Source organism: Cuculus canorus, chromosome 3, assembly GCF_017976375.1.
Source record: "Cuculus canorus isolate bCucCan1 chromosome 3, bCucCan1.pri, whole genome shotgun sequence".
In the NCBI taxonomy this organism is placed as follows: Eukaryota; Metazoa; Chordata; class Aves; order Cuculiformes; family Cuculidae; genus Cuculus; species Cuculus canorus.
Window position 1 is genome coordinate 48,060,193 of NC_071403.1, and position 13,871 is coordinate 48,074,063.

At 36.4% G+C, this 13,871-nt stretch overlaps 1 protein-coding gene across 5 annotated transcripts in view; it reads right to left on the reverse strand.

The window, feature by feature from the left end:
* Nucleotides 1–13,871, reverse strand: part of ZDHHC14 (zinc finger DHHC-type palmitoyltransferase 14) — a 106,610-nt gene that overhangs the window by 23,763 nt on the left and 68,976 nt on the right. For 4 of the 5 annotated variants that reach the window (XM_054061600.1, XM_054061601.1, XM_009570354.2 and 1 more), the window contains exons 3-4: nucleotides 13,296–13,454; nucleotides 2,446–2,583 (exon numbers count right to left, since the gene is read on the reverse strand). In XM_054061600.1, coding sequence (XP_053917575.1) covers nucleotides 2,446–2,583; nucleotides 13,296–13,454 — 297 coding nt within the window. The remainder of the gene's footprint in view (nucleotides 1–2,445; nucleotides 2,584–13,295; nucleotides 13,455–13,871) is intronic. The other variant, XM_054061602.1, reaches the window with a different exon arrangement.

Consider the following 13,871-nt stretch of genomic DNA (forward strand, 5'->3'; position numbering starts at 1 on the left):
AAAAATTTGTCTACATAAAGAGAATAAAAAAAAAAAAAAGAAAATATGTTTCCTATGTAATCACTGAGGTCACAGAAGGAAAATCCCTGTTAGGATTCCTAAAAGAACAGTGTCAGAAGGCATCCTGTCTAACACATGCTATCTAAAGAGTTTCTGAAGGCAATCCTGTTAGGACTGTCTTCAAAAAAGCTAAGAACAGGATTTGACTAAGTTAGCAGGACTTAGGGAAATACATACACATGACTTTGAAACACTGCAGGAAGATCACAGAGCCAGGACTAAAAACCCAGACTTTATTCAGATATGCTAACACAGAGTGGTCTATGCTAAGTGCAAAGGTTCAGTTTAAGTAACCAAGAACCCTGCTTACTGGTTAGCATCAGCTGAAGAACTGCAGGGCTGTAAAACAGAACGGAAATGGCTGAGTGGCAACTATTAAAAAGGTAGATATGAGGACTTCTAGAAGCATGGTTGCCACACAGAGATAGGTATGATTAAAAAAACTTATTTGTAAAGAACTCTTTTTTTTGGACACAGCCAAGACTACAGTAGATAGATTTGAAAGCAGGGCTTGAAGCTTAAGCACAGCAAATAAACACTGAGGAACTAATCACAGTTCATACCTGCTTCCATTGCCTTTGAGGACCAATCAATTTTTACAACTAAAGAGGTTTTTCCTGTCTCATCCAAGGTAGATAAACATAGCAAGACTATTTTACAGCTGATATACTTAGATAAATCAGCATATAACATTCCCTGTATATTAACAGTCACACCTACACAATGCTGAAGTGCTTTTCAACCATGCAAAGGCATAATTAATTTCTCTGATCTTTGTCTAATTCATACTCAGAATTAGATATGGACACTGGAAAGACAAAAATCCACTGGATAAATCTACTTAAGATACAGAACACGAAATACTGGCAGAATACTGGTAATTCATACGCTGAAAACTAAAGATAAAAAGCACTGCAGTCTCTGCTAAACACAGGCAGGCCAGCTTCAAAAGTAGCTTTACACTGTCAGACTGGCAATGTTTACAACTACTGAATTCTAGCAAAGTAAGATGACAGGAAAAAACCCCCATGCTTTCTTCTTAAATGTAAAATGCGTGTACGCATATGCTCATGCATGCCCAAATAAATGTCAAGGTTTTAAGTATTAATGGAAAGTGTCCTCTTTCCAACAACTACTTTTCCTTTTTTTAAGCAACACATACATCTCTCCTCTGCTCTTTCAACTGGTATTAGAAATGCTGTATCTGCAAGTGAGAACAACCTGTTGATCCAGACTCCCTCAAAATTAGGTGCTCCTGGTTCTAGCCTATGTGCTAGATTTCTGGGCTATGGGAGAGCCACTCGGTGCTCTTATCCTTTTGTGAAGCACAAATAACAGCAGGACTTCTGCTCTTTACAATACAAATTTTCCCTGGGCAGTATAAGCAATTTAGGAGATGGAGCACAATCTGGCATTTTTTTTTCCCCCATAAAACAGTCTCTAAATATCTCTATTATCAAGTTAGCCTTATAAATGTGTAATAAACAGAAATTATTACTTCTATTGGGTTTCCATTGTAATACAGAGTACAAAGAAATAAAAAGATCACATTTCCAAAATCACTAAAGAAATACTGTTCAAGGCAATATCCTATACAATTGGTGAAGAGACAAGACTCAATCTTCCTAGTGATAGTAGGTTAAAAAACCCCCACAATATACAAGAGATCTTTAAAGACAAGTCATATAACCTATCACCATAAATTAAAACATCGTCATGTAGGAGCTAACAAAATTTATTAGGTGTGTGGGAATAAAAAGAAAGACAGTACCCAAGACAGTCTTGAAAATACCCTCCTCAAACCCAACCCAGAATACAAATGAAAATCAGTCTCAAACTGAGAAATATTAGTCTTCCTATAACTTATCTGATTCACTTCCCTATGAATTGGTTATTCTCAGAATGTCCATGCAAATGAAGTAACTTGCGTTAAAAATAGGGGAAAGATGTAACACTAAATAGCAAACAACAAAGAGTGTAAAATAGCTCCAATTTATTTCTTAGTAATTTATGTGTGTGTTTGGATGGCAAGTGACTCATGCTTACAGTTAAAAAAGCACACAGAAGTTCTTTTGGAAAACGATACTATGTGAATTCTTAGACACACAGTATGTGTGCTGCTTTTCCAATAAATCATCCAGAAAAGGACAAAAAACCCTAAGAAAATTAACCCTGCATTAATATAAAGCCAGTGCTAGATCAATGACTACAATGAGCAGGGTCTACTATAGACCAGAATGGGACTCACTGGGGACTGTGAAGCTTCAGAGAAAAGGCAAATAAATAAACAAATAAATAAACCCTGAATGATCAAAAGATTAACTTAAAAATAAAAAACTCAAGCAAATGGCTACATACGTAATCTGATTTCACCAGCATACTTACGAAGGATGACGTGGGTGATAACGAATGCAAATATAAAGACTGTCAGAAAGGACAGAGATAAAATAAACATATAAAAAAATCTGTAGTTTCTTTTCCCCACACAGTTGCCTACCCAGGGACAGTGGTGATCAAACCGTTCTGAAATGAGAGGCAGAAGAAAAAAAAATGGAAAACAATTAATAAAATGTTGTTTATTTGAAAAAAGCTCTCCGAATACTACATTAAAACTCATGATTTAATTGGCATTTGCAACTTAGCCACAGAGAAACTCTTATTTAGAAAGGAAAAACTAGAACAGAAAAAAAGGAGTACTTTAATGAAAACTTACAGCTTTTAAAAAAATTGAAGCATGGCTGAGGTGAGCTCCTGTTAAACTAACAGCATCATTGTGATAAATTATGCAGCCAGACTAATACGCATGTATTTATGCACATGGAGCAGTACCAACTCAATTGTATTTTATTATTTCAAAATAAGGTTGGTTCCCCCCCTAGTGACTCTTCTATTCAAAACTGGAAGGTCTGATGTTGTTTTATTCGTATCTGTCATGATCACACCCCTGACTTATGTCTACTATCATCTCATTCATCTATTATGGTATATGAAATATTTAAACCCTCTCACTTCCTTTTATTGCTTCACTCAAAATATTCGCCATTCCAGACCTCCTATTTTTCCATTTAGAGTTGACAATGGCACACAGAACCATTAAAAACAGAAAAATCATTCACATAAACCATTTTTCAAATGTTAAAATTCTGACAGTCTTGTAAAACTTGCTTCTACTTCTTTTGGGTTTGGAGCTGGTTGGTTTTTTTCTTTAATAATCAATTCAATCTTGCAGGAATTCTCTGTAAACCACATGGTATAAAAATTGGTAGATGTTACCTGAATGGTCTGTTTACCCCTTCCACTACAGGGTCCTTCTTATTTTTACTAAACCATTCCCTTTCCCTGAAAGATAAACTCAAGAGTGAGACAGGAAAAGGCCAGAGGAGTCAGAAATGAGTGTCCTCAACACAGGGGAAATGCCCCAGTGCTGGAAAGTGGCAGAAGGAACACTCCACTCTGCTTGTTCTGAGGCAGCCTGGACTCTCCCTTTCCATCTCAGTACACCAGCTAACAGAAAAAGAATTGTCAGAAAAAAACTGGCATTTCCTAACTCTGCCTTGGAGAGATTACACTGGCAGAATTTAAAATTTTTTAATCAATCCAAGGCTATAACATAAGACAGATGCTCATGCTGACTCACTCTCTGATCCTTGTCCGAATGTCCTGGTTTGTTTTCTGTGACTTTTATGCAGCCATTGACGTATGATATCAAACTATTTGTAATTCCACAGGAAAGGCGAGCTATAAATTTGAAGTCTTTAAGCCCTCTGTTAAAAAGGCACATCTGTCTCAGCACACCAGTTTATTTTAGCTATGGCTTTATGTTAAAGACCTTCAGCAGAGCTTTTCCTTGAAGGATGTATTTAGTATTATCTTCATTAAACAAAAGCCAAAACAACATGCACAACAGATTTCTGAGTTCATCAGACTTTCAGGATTTTTTAAAATGGTTTTGCGTGACAGCTGTTTGGACCACATGTTTCTGCCATAAATCTGTTTCAAATTCCAATGGGGCTATTCAAGGTGAACTTACTGAACTTCCTTAGGATAAGGCTTCAGAAATACTTTGATTCAATGGGTATTGTTAATACCAAGAACTAAACACTTTGGTACCTTTAGTCAATGCAATACAGCTGTAATCCCAAAATAAGTTGACATTGCATTTGAACAGTGCTTATTTTTATATTTGTACTTCTGAATAAGTTCTTATGTTCTGATAAACACTTCATTTAATGGGTACCTAATACAACACATTAGCAAATAACACACAAAAAATACAATATGCCTTTTAAAGAGCATAGTCTTAGGGTACTTTTGTACCCTATTGCTGCAGAAAAACACAATAAAATCATGACATATTTTCGGAAGATGAATTCCATATGTACACATTCTTTTCTATGCTGACACAGTAGCAATCAACAAATTATACTCATGTAAAGCTCAGTTTCTAGCCATGAAGCAATATTTAGGTACAGGTAGACACATCTATTTGATAGATATATTCAGATAAATGCAGACAAACAAAAACATACGCATACACCTCCCCATCTATAAAAGCACATGCACACACATATTCCTTACTAAAAACTGACTTGATATTTTTAACCTACAAGTCACTCCTCTCCAATTTTTGTCTTTGAACTTTCTTGGTAAACTGAAAGGCTCTGCTTCTTCAAGAAATACCTTACCAATCATTGTGAAGCTAACTACCTACCTAAGTAAACCAGAAATGGACAGAAAAGGCTACCTGGATATGAAAAGCATTGCTACAGTGTTAAATTGAAATCAACTCTAATGAAGAAGTATTAAAGGGTTTACATGATTGTTATGAATTAATAAACTGGGCCTCATTTTCCTCAGTCATAAAACAGAAAGGAATGTGACATTTATGTTATATGCCACATAACAATGTATTAAAAAGCAAGGGATTATTCTCCTCAGCAGAACACAAATATGTAAATAGAAGTTAAAGATAACAACCTTACAGCTTCTGAGCTCTCTGCTTAGACGTTAAGGCAAGAGAAAACAGTCAACCCTGGCAAAACACACAGACACATACTAAGAAGAAGTTTTTAATGCTGTTATGAAATCCAAACTATAAATTCTCTTAAATCTAGAGCTGTTTCTTCTTCCTTACAAAATGGCATGGCTGAAAAAGTATTAATGAAGATATAACACAATATCTTAAGGTTCACTTCCAGGACTCCAGATGCCTGCAAACTGAGAAAACAATGATTGTAAAAAGAAGCTCTGCCTGCCATCTTTACTTGGCTTTCACAACGTTGGCAGCATAATTAAGATTTGTCTTCACTGAGAAATGAAAAACTACTGATGCTGAGAAAAATTGGAAACTCTGGCTTAAAATGCAGAGCAAATATAAATGCAATTGATAGATATGAAGAATAACGGACTACTTAGAGGTGATGACTGCAGTTCTGGTTTAAATTTATAGAGTATAGGTAACATGCTCCAGTATTCAATCACAAATTTGTGACAAGGTTAATGTAAAAAATATTCAAGGCAAACAAGGAGAAGCAAAACATTGGCAATACAAACTCTTGTTAATAAAAAGTGTTTACAACTCTTCATGAGAGAGGAAGAAAGCTGCAAGGCTAAGAAGTACGACTACAGAAGGATTTAATGAACAGAAGTTTAAGAAGATCATCCTCCTGTGCTCAGTTTTAAGTAAAAGCAGCAAGGTATTTGCCTTCAGGATATGGTATAATTTTACAGTCATATCAACTACAGGTTAGCGCTTATCAGGACCACAGAAGAAATTCAGTATTGATCAGTTTTTCAAGGTCTTGAGAACAAAAGCTGAAGCAAACAAAAAAGACTGAGAAAATGTGTGAACAGTTTATAAGGTGAAGTATCAATGAAAAGAGGAGATGGATAACAAAGAATAAAAATCATAGAATCACTAGGTTGGGAAGGACCCACTGGATCATCAAGTCTAACCATTCCTAACAATCCCTAAACCATGCCCCTCAGCATCTCATCCACCCGTCCCTTAAACACCTCCAGGGAAGGTGACTCAACCACCTCCCTGGGCAGCCTCTGCCACTGCCCAATGACCCTTTCCATGAAAAATTTTTTCCTGATGTCCAGCCTGAACCTCCCCTGGCTCAGCTTGAGGCCATTCCCTCTTGTCCTGTCCCTTGTCACTGGGGAGAAGAGGCCAGCTCCCTCCTCTCCACAATCTCCTTTCAGGTAGTTGTAGAGAGCAATAAGGTCTCCCCTCAGCCTCCTCTTCTCCAGGCTAAAAAAAACCCAGTTCCCTCAGCCGCTGCTCGTAAGACTTGTTCTCCAGCCCCCTCACCAGCTTCGTTGCTCTTCTCTGGACACACTCCAGAGCCTCAACATCCTTCTTGTGGTGAGAGGCCCAGAACTGAACACAGTATTCAAGTTGCAGTCTCAACAGTGCCAAGTACAGAGGGAGAATCACCTCCCTGGACCTGCTGGTCATGCCATTTCTGACACAAGCCAAGATGCCATTGGCCTTCTTGACCACCTGGGCACACTGCTGGCTCATGTTCAGTCAGCTGTCAACCAACACCCCCAGGTCCTTCTCCAGGCAGCTTTCAAAATGTTGCTGTGAAGAGCACAGATAACCAAAGAGGTAAGAAACCTCAAGAACTGTCAGTAAACCTGCAACTGCGACTTTATTTTACTTGTCTTTCCCAAGCGATCAGCAACTTTGAATCTGAGTAACTCCTAAGGACAGACAGCATCCCCCAAACCAAATCAGGTGAGGCTTCACAGGATTACCGAGCCAATCAAAAAGCTTAGTAACATTGAAAGAGATGGCTGCTTACTGCCTTTCCTGCCGCTTTATCACACTTCCATCTTTCATTGTCTAAACTACTTCCCTGAAAAAAACAAGAAAGAAAAAAATGGAAGTATTCTGTTCATTGCTTAGTGAGAAAAACTGACTTACCAATGGCTGCATGTTACTAAGGGCTGTGTAAATAGGCAAAAGGAGAGAATCACACAAGTAGGGGGGGAGGGAAGAGGATGAAGTTCAGATATCTTCCCTTTGGAAGCAGCAAGCTGTCAGCATGACTCAGTGTTCTCATTAACACTCATCTAATAATATATGTTAACTGGATAACAGAACAACATACAAGTTATATCGTACTTCAGACATTTCTCTCAGTTTTTACCTTCCCTGAAACATTTACATTTAAAAAATTTGCTTAAGAAACATGAACTGCTGTTTATTTCAGATAAAAACAAAACAGAGAACATTTCCCATCCTAATGGTCTTATATGTGGAAAGGGTTTCCTTCAGGAGCAAGACTGAAGCATGTGCCTTGCTGCTCAGAACCAAAGAGTCAAAACTCTACTTTTCCACAGCACAGCATGCAGACTCTTTAAATCCTTAATTGTTTAACTTCCATTTTTTCAATTACTACACTCCAGGAAACCATGTACAAAATTATTCCAATGCTTTCCTTCCTCTTTCAAAATATTTAATAAATGCTTTATAATTTATAAGGAACAAAAAAGCATTTTTACGTGGAATATTTGTAGGCCAGCTTGGTCTTTCAGTTTGCAGCTTTTCTCATCTCTTCATATTGTAATCTCAGAAAGATTTGTTACTATTTATTAACTGCTTCCTTTTTTCCATTGCTTCACTGAGTCACTGCATGCCAACATGTATTTTCTAAAGCTTAATATAAAGGCAGGTCTCAGGAAGACCAGAAGTCTGCAGGTGAAAAAAAATATCTAGGTCACATTACCAGCAGATTCCAATGAGAATAAGCTAGAATTCACATGCAGATTCTTCCTTCCTGCTCATGTAAAGCATTGTAGGGCAAACACACAAACCTAAGGCATTCACCAAATATTATTATCTTTATTTAACACACACAAACAATGTATCCCAGGACTGGGAAGAGTCAACAGCCTGCTATACAAATCTTGCATCAGTCACAAAAAGCACATTACAACTCAACCAACTAGGCCAGAATGACTCAAAATTACTTTTGATAGTAGCAGTACAAAATAAGACTACAAGGTTCATTGTCCTGGATGCACACTGGACAATTATGTAGAGATACTGACACATCTGCACATATTTGTAATGATGACAATTACAGCTTTTTTTTAGGATTATGATGTCATAACATGACCACAACTGTTCAGGCTTCTTAACTTGATATTTTGTATGACAAATGGTAGTTTCAGAATTTTGTTGCTCTTGAAATGTTTAGGAAAACAAACAAGCTTTTTAAAGGTCCATATGAGGAGTACTTCTTATCACAGAAAGTATTTATTTTCTTGTAAGATACAGCATTTCAATCACAAAAGCCTGCTGAGAGTCATGTGCACATGCACTAAAGCCAATATAACCATGGAATTAAATCTTCTACAGTCAGTTCTGGATGTCTGATAATTTAACGTAACAAATAAAAAATATTCTATTCAATATTCATAGCATACTCATAAAAAACATCCTTAGCTCAGATGTTCAGTTCCACTGACTGAAGTCATCACTCCTAAGAAATTATTTACTTAATCATATTTAAAAAACCATTGACGGGACTTGCCAGTTGGTAACAGCAATACCAATAAATTTAACTTACGAAATATTCACCTGTGTGAGTTGTTCCCCTCACAATGTCTTTGCTGTTACTTTTGTGGAATGAAAATAGAGTAGAAATTTATATGAAAAAAAACAACAAAAGACCGTTTGCAAGTTACATTTATACGCATGCTGATGCTATTTTAGAACATCTGTTATGGAACAATGCACAATGGATCCTTTAAATCAGTACTTTTTTGCTGTGATCCCAGATCAAAAGCACCCCAAGAAAACCACGTGGCACAAAACGTGCCTTCTAGCCTCAATGTTACATTTGGGAAATACTCAAAAGTTTACATCACATTACATTCTGAACACTACACTAATCTCTACAAGGTGATACAAACTGAAACAGCAATGTAACATTAGGAAAGATGTGCCCCAACGAAATAATTTATATAGTTATCTATGACAAAAAGTCAGTGAGAAACAGAAGCACAAGGGGCTACTCAACAAGCATTTCACTCTCATCATCAGCTAGATACTGTCCCACACAGCTAAGCTATTTGGGTGAATTTTTGGGGGTTTTTGGGTGGGGCTTTTGCTTTTGTTTTTTTTAAGAAAATCAGTTGCAACTTCAATGGCACACTAAAGTTATTCACAAAAAGAAAATAAATACACCTAATTTTCTTAATGAAAATAGCAATTGATTTATCAGGAAAACATCCAGCCATTGCTCTAGCATAGCTCACAGTAACTAAACTATACTATCACACAGCTCACTTCACTGCTACCTCCAATAATAAGTGTTGACTAATTAACAACAAACCCCTTTGACTGCATGCACATTAATGGTGACACCTCAAAAAGGCAGTGGCAGCAGTTTAGAATGACAGTTTTTTTGCTAAGTAATGAACAAAACAATGAACGTAAAGCAAAGGACATTACACTTAACGATCTTTCCTTACATACTTATTCTTGCCAATACAATGCTTTCACACACTGGGAACCAAACAAGTGTCAGACACATAGGCAACCATAGAGAAAGAGAGTTAAAAACCCCAAAACCCCAACTCGGGCACTTTTTGGGTGGCCCAAGAAGGCAGCACAAACAAAAAGAGCCTAAGCCATTTCCCCCATGTAAAAATTTGGGGGAAAAAATCACCAAGAAAAAATAGAAAAAAAAAACCAAACCCCAAAAGACATAGTAGTCAACATTGTATTTGTAACTATTCAGCTAAAGAGACCTGGAGCTAAGGTTTAACAGGTTCAAAAATCATCCCCAAAATGAAGTGAAAGTTGTAGAGCCTTCATTGCAGGAAATATAAATAAAGAAACAGACAAAGATCATGAAAAGGAACTAAAAGGAAAAAGGCAAAGGATAAGGTAATGAAGAGTGCCACAAACGGAATTAAATCCAAGTGAAAAATGAAGTCCTGACATCAAGTAAATATTCTCTGATTATAAAGGACCACGAAGTCCTGTGAAAATTACTCTCAGTGTCAGTGTTATAATAATCAAATTGTTACAACGCAGACTCTCAGACTGTTTTTGAAGTAATGTGTGTTCTCCAGGCAGAAAGACGGTGGTATATGGAGTGACTATAGGGAAGAATTTCTCTCAGAAAACAGTTGCAATTCTCACTCTGTCTTATGTTGTGTGTGTTACATATTACATCTGTTTTAACAATTAATTCTCCATTTTAAGAAAATAAATTTTTAGCACTATTGCCTAATTTAGGAAACTACTTTTAAAAACAATTGTTTCATCCAAATTCTGCTGTTTGGCACACTGCTGGGTATGTAACACGTTGTATTTTCAAAATAATAAATTAATGTAGTCCAGTCAAGACCAAAACCAAAAGATGATCTGTACTATTGGCAGGGAGAAAAGCTTTACAGAAGCAACATGTTAACCAGAAAGACAGTGTCTGTTGGCTTCTAATATAGCATATTTTCTGGCAAAATTTCTGTCAAAATCTTGACACTCGGTCTCATGTTTGGGATCTACAGAAAAATAAGCAGACTTACAAGTGAGAGGAATCCTATCTCCTACAGAAAACAGAAACATTGATAGAAAATGCCACTATGGTACATGTGCCCTTAGCACTACTGGCATCCTGGTTCCCTGTCTCAAAAAGTTTATATTGGGTACAAAGAAGCCCAACTAGGATCCAGCAAGAGCTATTGAAAAGAAAAGAATAACCCCTCAAGGTTCAAGAAGGCCTTGAAAATTACTGAGAGCGTGAGAATATTTAGCAGAAAGCATCCCCACACGCTCGCCCTGTTATCTCATTCTTCTCCAGGCATCCACTCCGGCTATAGCAGAAAATAGGCTGCTGCATGAACCAAAACTTTGGTCTACCTTGGTATGGCATCGGCATGTTCATCAGTGATGTCTGAAAACTCAAATTAATTTCTCAGTAGTCCTAATACAAGCATTTCAAAGTTAAGTGCTGACATAAAATTTCAAAAATGTGACCTTTCAAACCTCTGTGGAAAAAAAAGTCATGTGTTGAAAGAAACACAGTGGAACCGGAGAAGAAAAGCTATCCTCATCCATCAGCTGCACATAAATTTATGATATATAGATTTTGAAACAAACAAAAAAGCCATATTCTCTTAGATGAGAATAAATGGTGGATCTCTTCTTTCACCATACTGGATTTTTGCTTTAGTCTAAATCCTTTACTTTCACTTGATAAGCAAAACTGTGGCAGGTGAAAGCAAGGAAGGCTTTAGAAATTTAGATTATTGGACTAAGTTGATTTACTGCTATCAGTACCCTACTTAAATTGTTTGCAAAGAGTCAACTGCTTCTTGCTCAGCTTTTACTACAGAAATCAAACTAGATCAAAAAATATTTATTAAAACAAAACAAAAAAGGAAATGACACAGCTGATGTTGAAATGACAAAAATAAATTCAGAAGGGTTATCTGGTCATTTCAGAAGCAAGCCCAACCACTAGCTTCCTACTAGTATCACACATTCAGTCAAAGCCTCTTGTCTAAATGCAGCGATAACTAGCTTGAGCTCAGAAATTTTTTTTTTTTGCAATACCTAATCAGGAAACAGAAGTACTACATAATGTACTTCTTCAAGTTATAATTTATTGTCATCTGGAGGATCAAATAACCAGTAAATTCATTACAATAAATGGACAGAATTACTTTAAAACAAATAACTTCAAATAGAAAAAAGTGCAAGAGGAAATTACAATATCATACCTATTTTACGAGCAGAAAAGACTAATCATCTTGGATACAATTATCACTTATAAAAGTCATGTGCTTAGACTCTTCTATACATTCATAATTCACATCTGTTGCTTCACAGACATAATCAGAAGACAAATATTGTTTAAGCTGTTTCCCCACCATCACTAATTGTGTTTTTCACGGAGTAGGTTTTCAAAATTTGGTATGAAAAGGACACAATCAGATTACAGAATAACCCCTAGAAAAATCCTTCATATTATTTTACTATAAAAACTGTAACATCATTTTTAAGTAAGCTTCAGGATGTGTGTGTGAGTTGCTCTTATTTATTCACTCTTGGTAAAAACAAAAGCCTTTAATTTTTATTTATTGCACTGGTCGACAACTGCATTTTCACATAATCAGGTTTGCTAAGCAATACCACAACATGTCCAAGTTACACATTTGATATGATATTTTTCTGAAAATGTGTCAGCTACAATTCATAAATATCCCTACTTGCCAAGTTCAATAGCTTTTACAACACTTACAAAATTCTAACACATCAGAAAACCATATTTATTGAAGAAACCAGCTAGATACCAAATTAACTGTACAGGGCCTAAAGGCTATACTTTTCACTCTGATGCAAGTGTACTGCCTAAACAAATAGCATCTAAACATGAAACTAATTCTTCCAATGACTTCTTCATATCCAAAAATATCACTGCTGAATGCTGCAATTACATTCTCAGCTCAACAGTGCGCTAATCAGCTGCACTGAACTCTAAATGTGATCTAATTAACTAGAAAACTACTCAGATTTGATTGGTAGGTTTTTTTTGGTTTGCTTTTAAATTCAAGCATATCTTAATCACCTTGTCTGCCCTCCAAAGAAAACAGTCATGAAGAAAGACAAGATGTTCAAAGGAAAAAAACACCACTATCATTACAAAATATCCTTAGGTCCGATTAACATGTATTTACTCTCAAAATTTCTTATGGTTTCTGACTTTAAAATTTCTAGTCTTAAAACTGTTCAAAGCTAAGATTCACCAACAGTGTATGTTCTGTTCACACCCATTTGAACAATTATCCTGTAATAAACTAGAGAAGCAGTTCCTTGCCCTCAGTTTAGTTTTGAGGGAAACAGTTCTGAGGCTCTCATAAAGCTTGGTTCTCCGCACTTGAAAGTTCATAGCGTGTACTAGGTGGCCCTATTTGGCTTTGGTGTGTTCTTTACCTTGTGGACCAGGTTAGGAAATATGTATGCCTCAGAAGATATTTTCCTTTCTAGATTAATGACTACTACCCACTAGGTCAAATCTCCTCTTCTGCCTCCTCTAAAATTCTTAACATTTAATAGAGCTTGCAGGAAAGAAAGATTAACATGGTAAGTGACCTCAGGAATAATCTTGTCACTAACTCTGGCTATTTTCTCTCTCATATCAAAAGCATTCATAACAATACATAAGCTACTAAACTGAATATATGCCATATCTCTCTTTACTCACCTACGCAGTTATCACAAAGGCTGCAATGTGAGGCACGAGGTGGGCGGAAAATCTTGCAAGTAAAACAGTACTTTAATTTCACTGTCTGTCCATTGATGATCACTTCTTTTGTTCTGGGAGGGGGACGGTATCCTCCTGAACTGGAGCCATTTGCAATATCTAAACGTGGAAATACAATGCATTATATTTCTCACATGAACTATGACATATACACAGAACTGTCCATAATGGCAATCTATAGCAAGTTTCAAGTTTCTATTAACACACTCAAAATAAACAACCTTTTCCTTTCTCATTCTCTTAAAATAACATGTGGCAAAAAAATAATTACAAGTGGCATCCACAGCAAATCAGTTTGAATTGAAGAAACTACCCAAATTCAATTCTCAGATGCTGAGAGCTACCTTGATCCCAAAATTCTTGCACTTGTACACCCTAACAATTCAGAGAATACATTAAAGACAACTATGACTGTTGGTGCAGGATGGTAAAAGCTGGACAAGTTATTTGTAGGATTTTCCTGACATTTTTTGAATTCCTGTAATAACAAAAAGTCTCTCTACACATGCTGCAGAA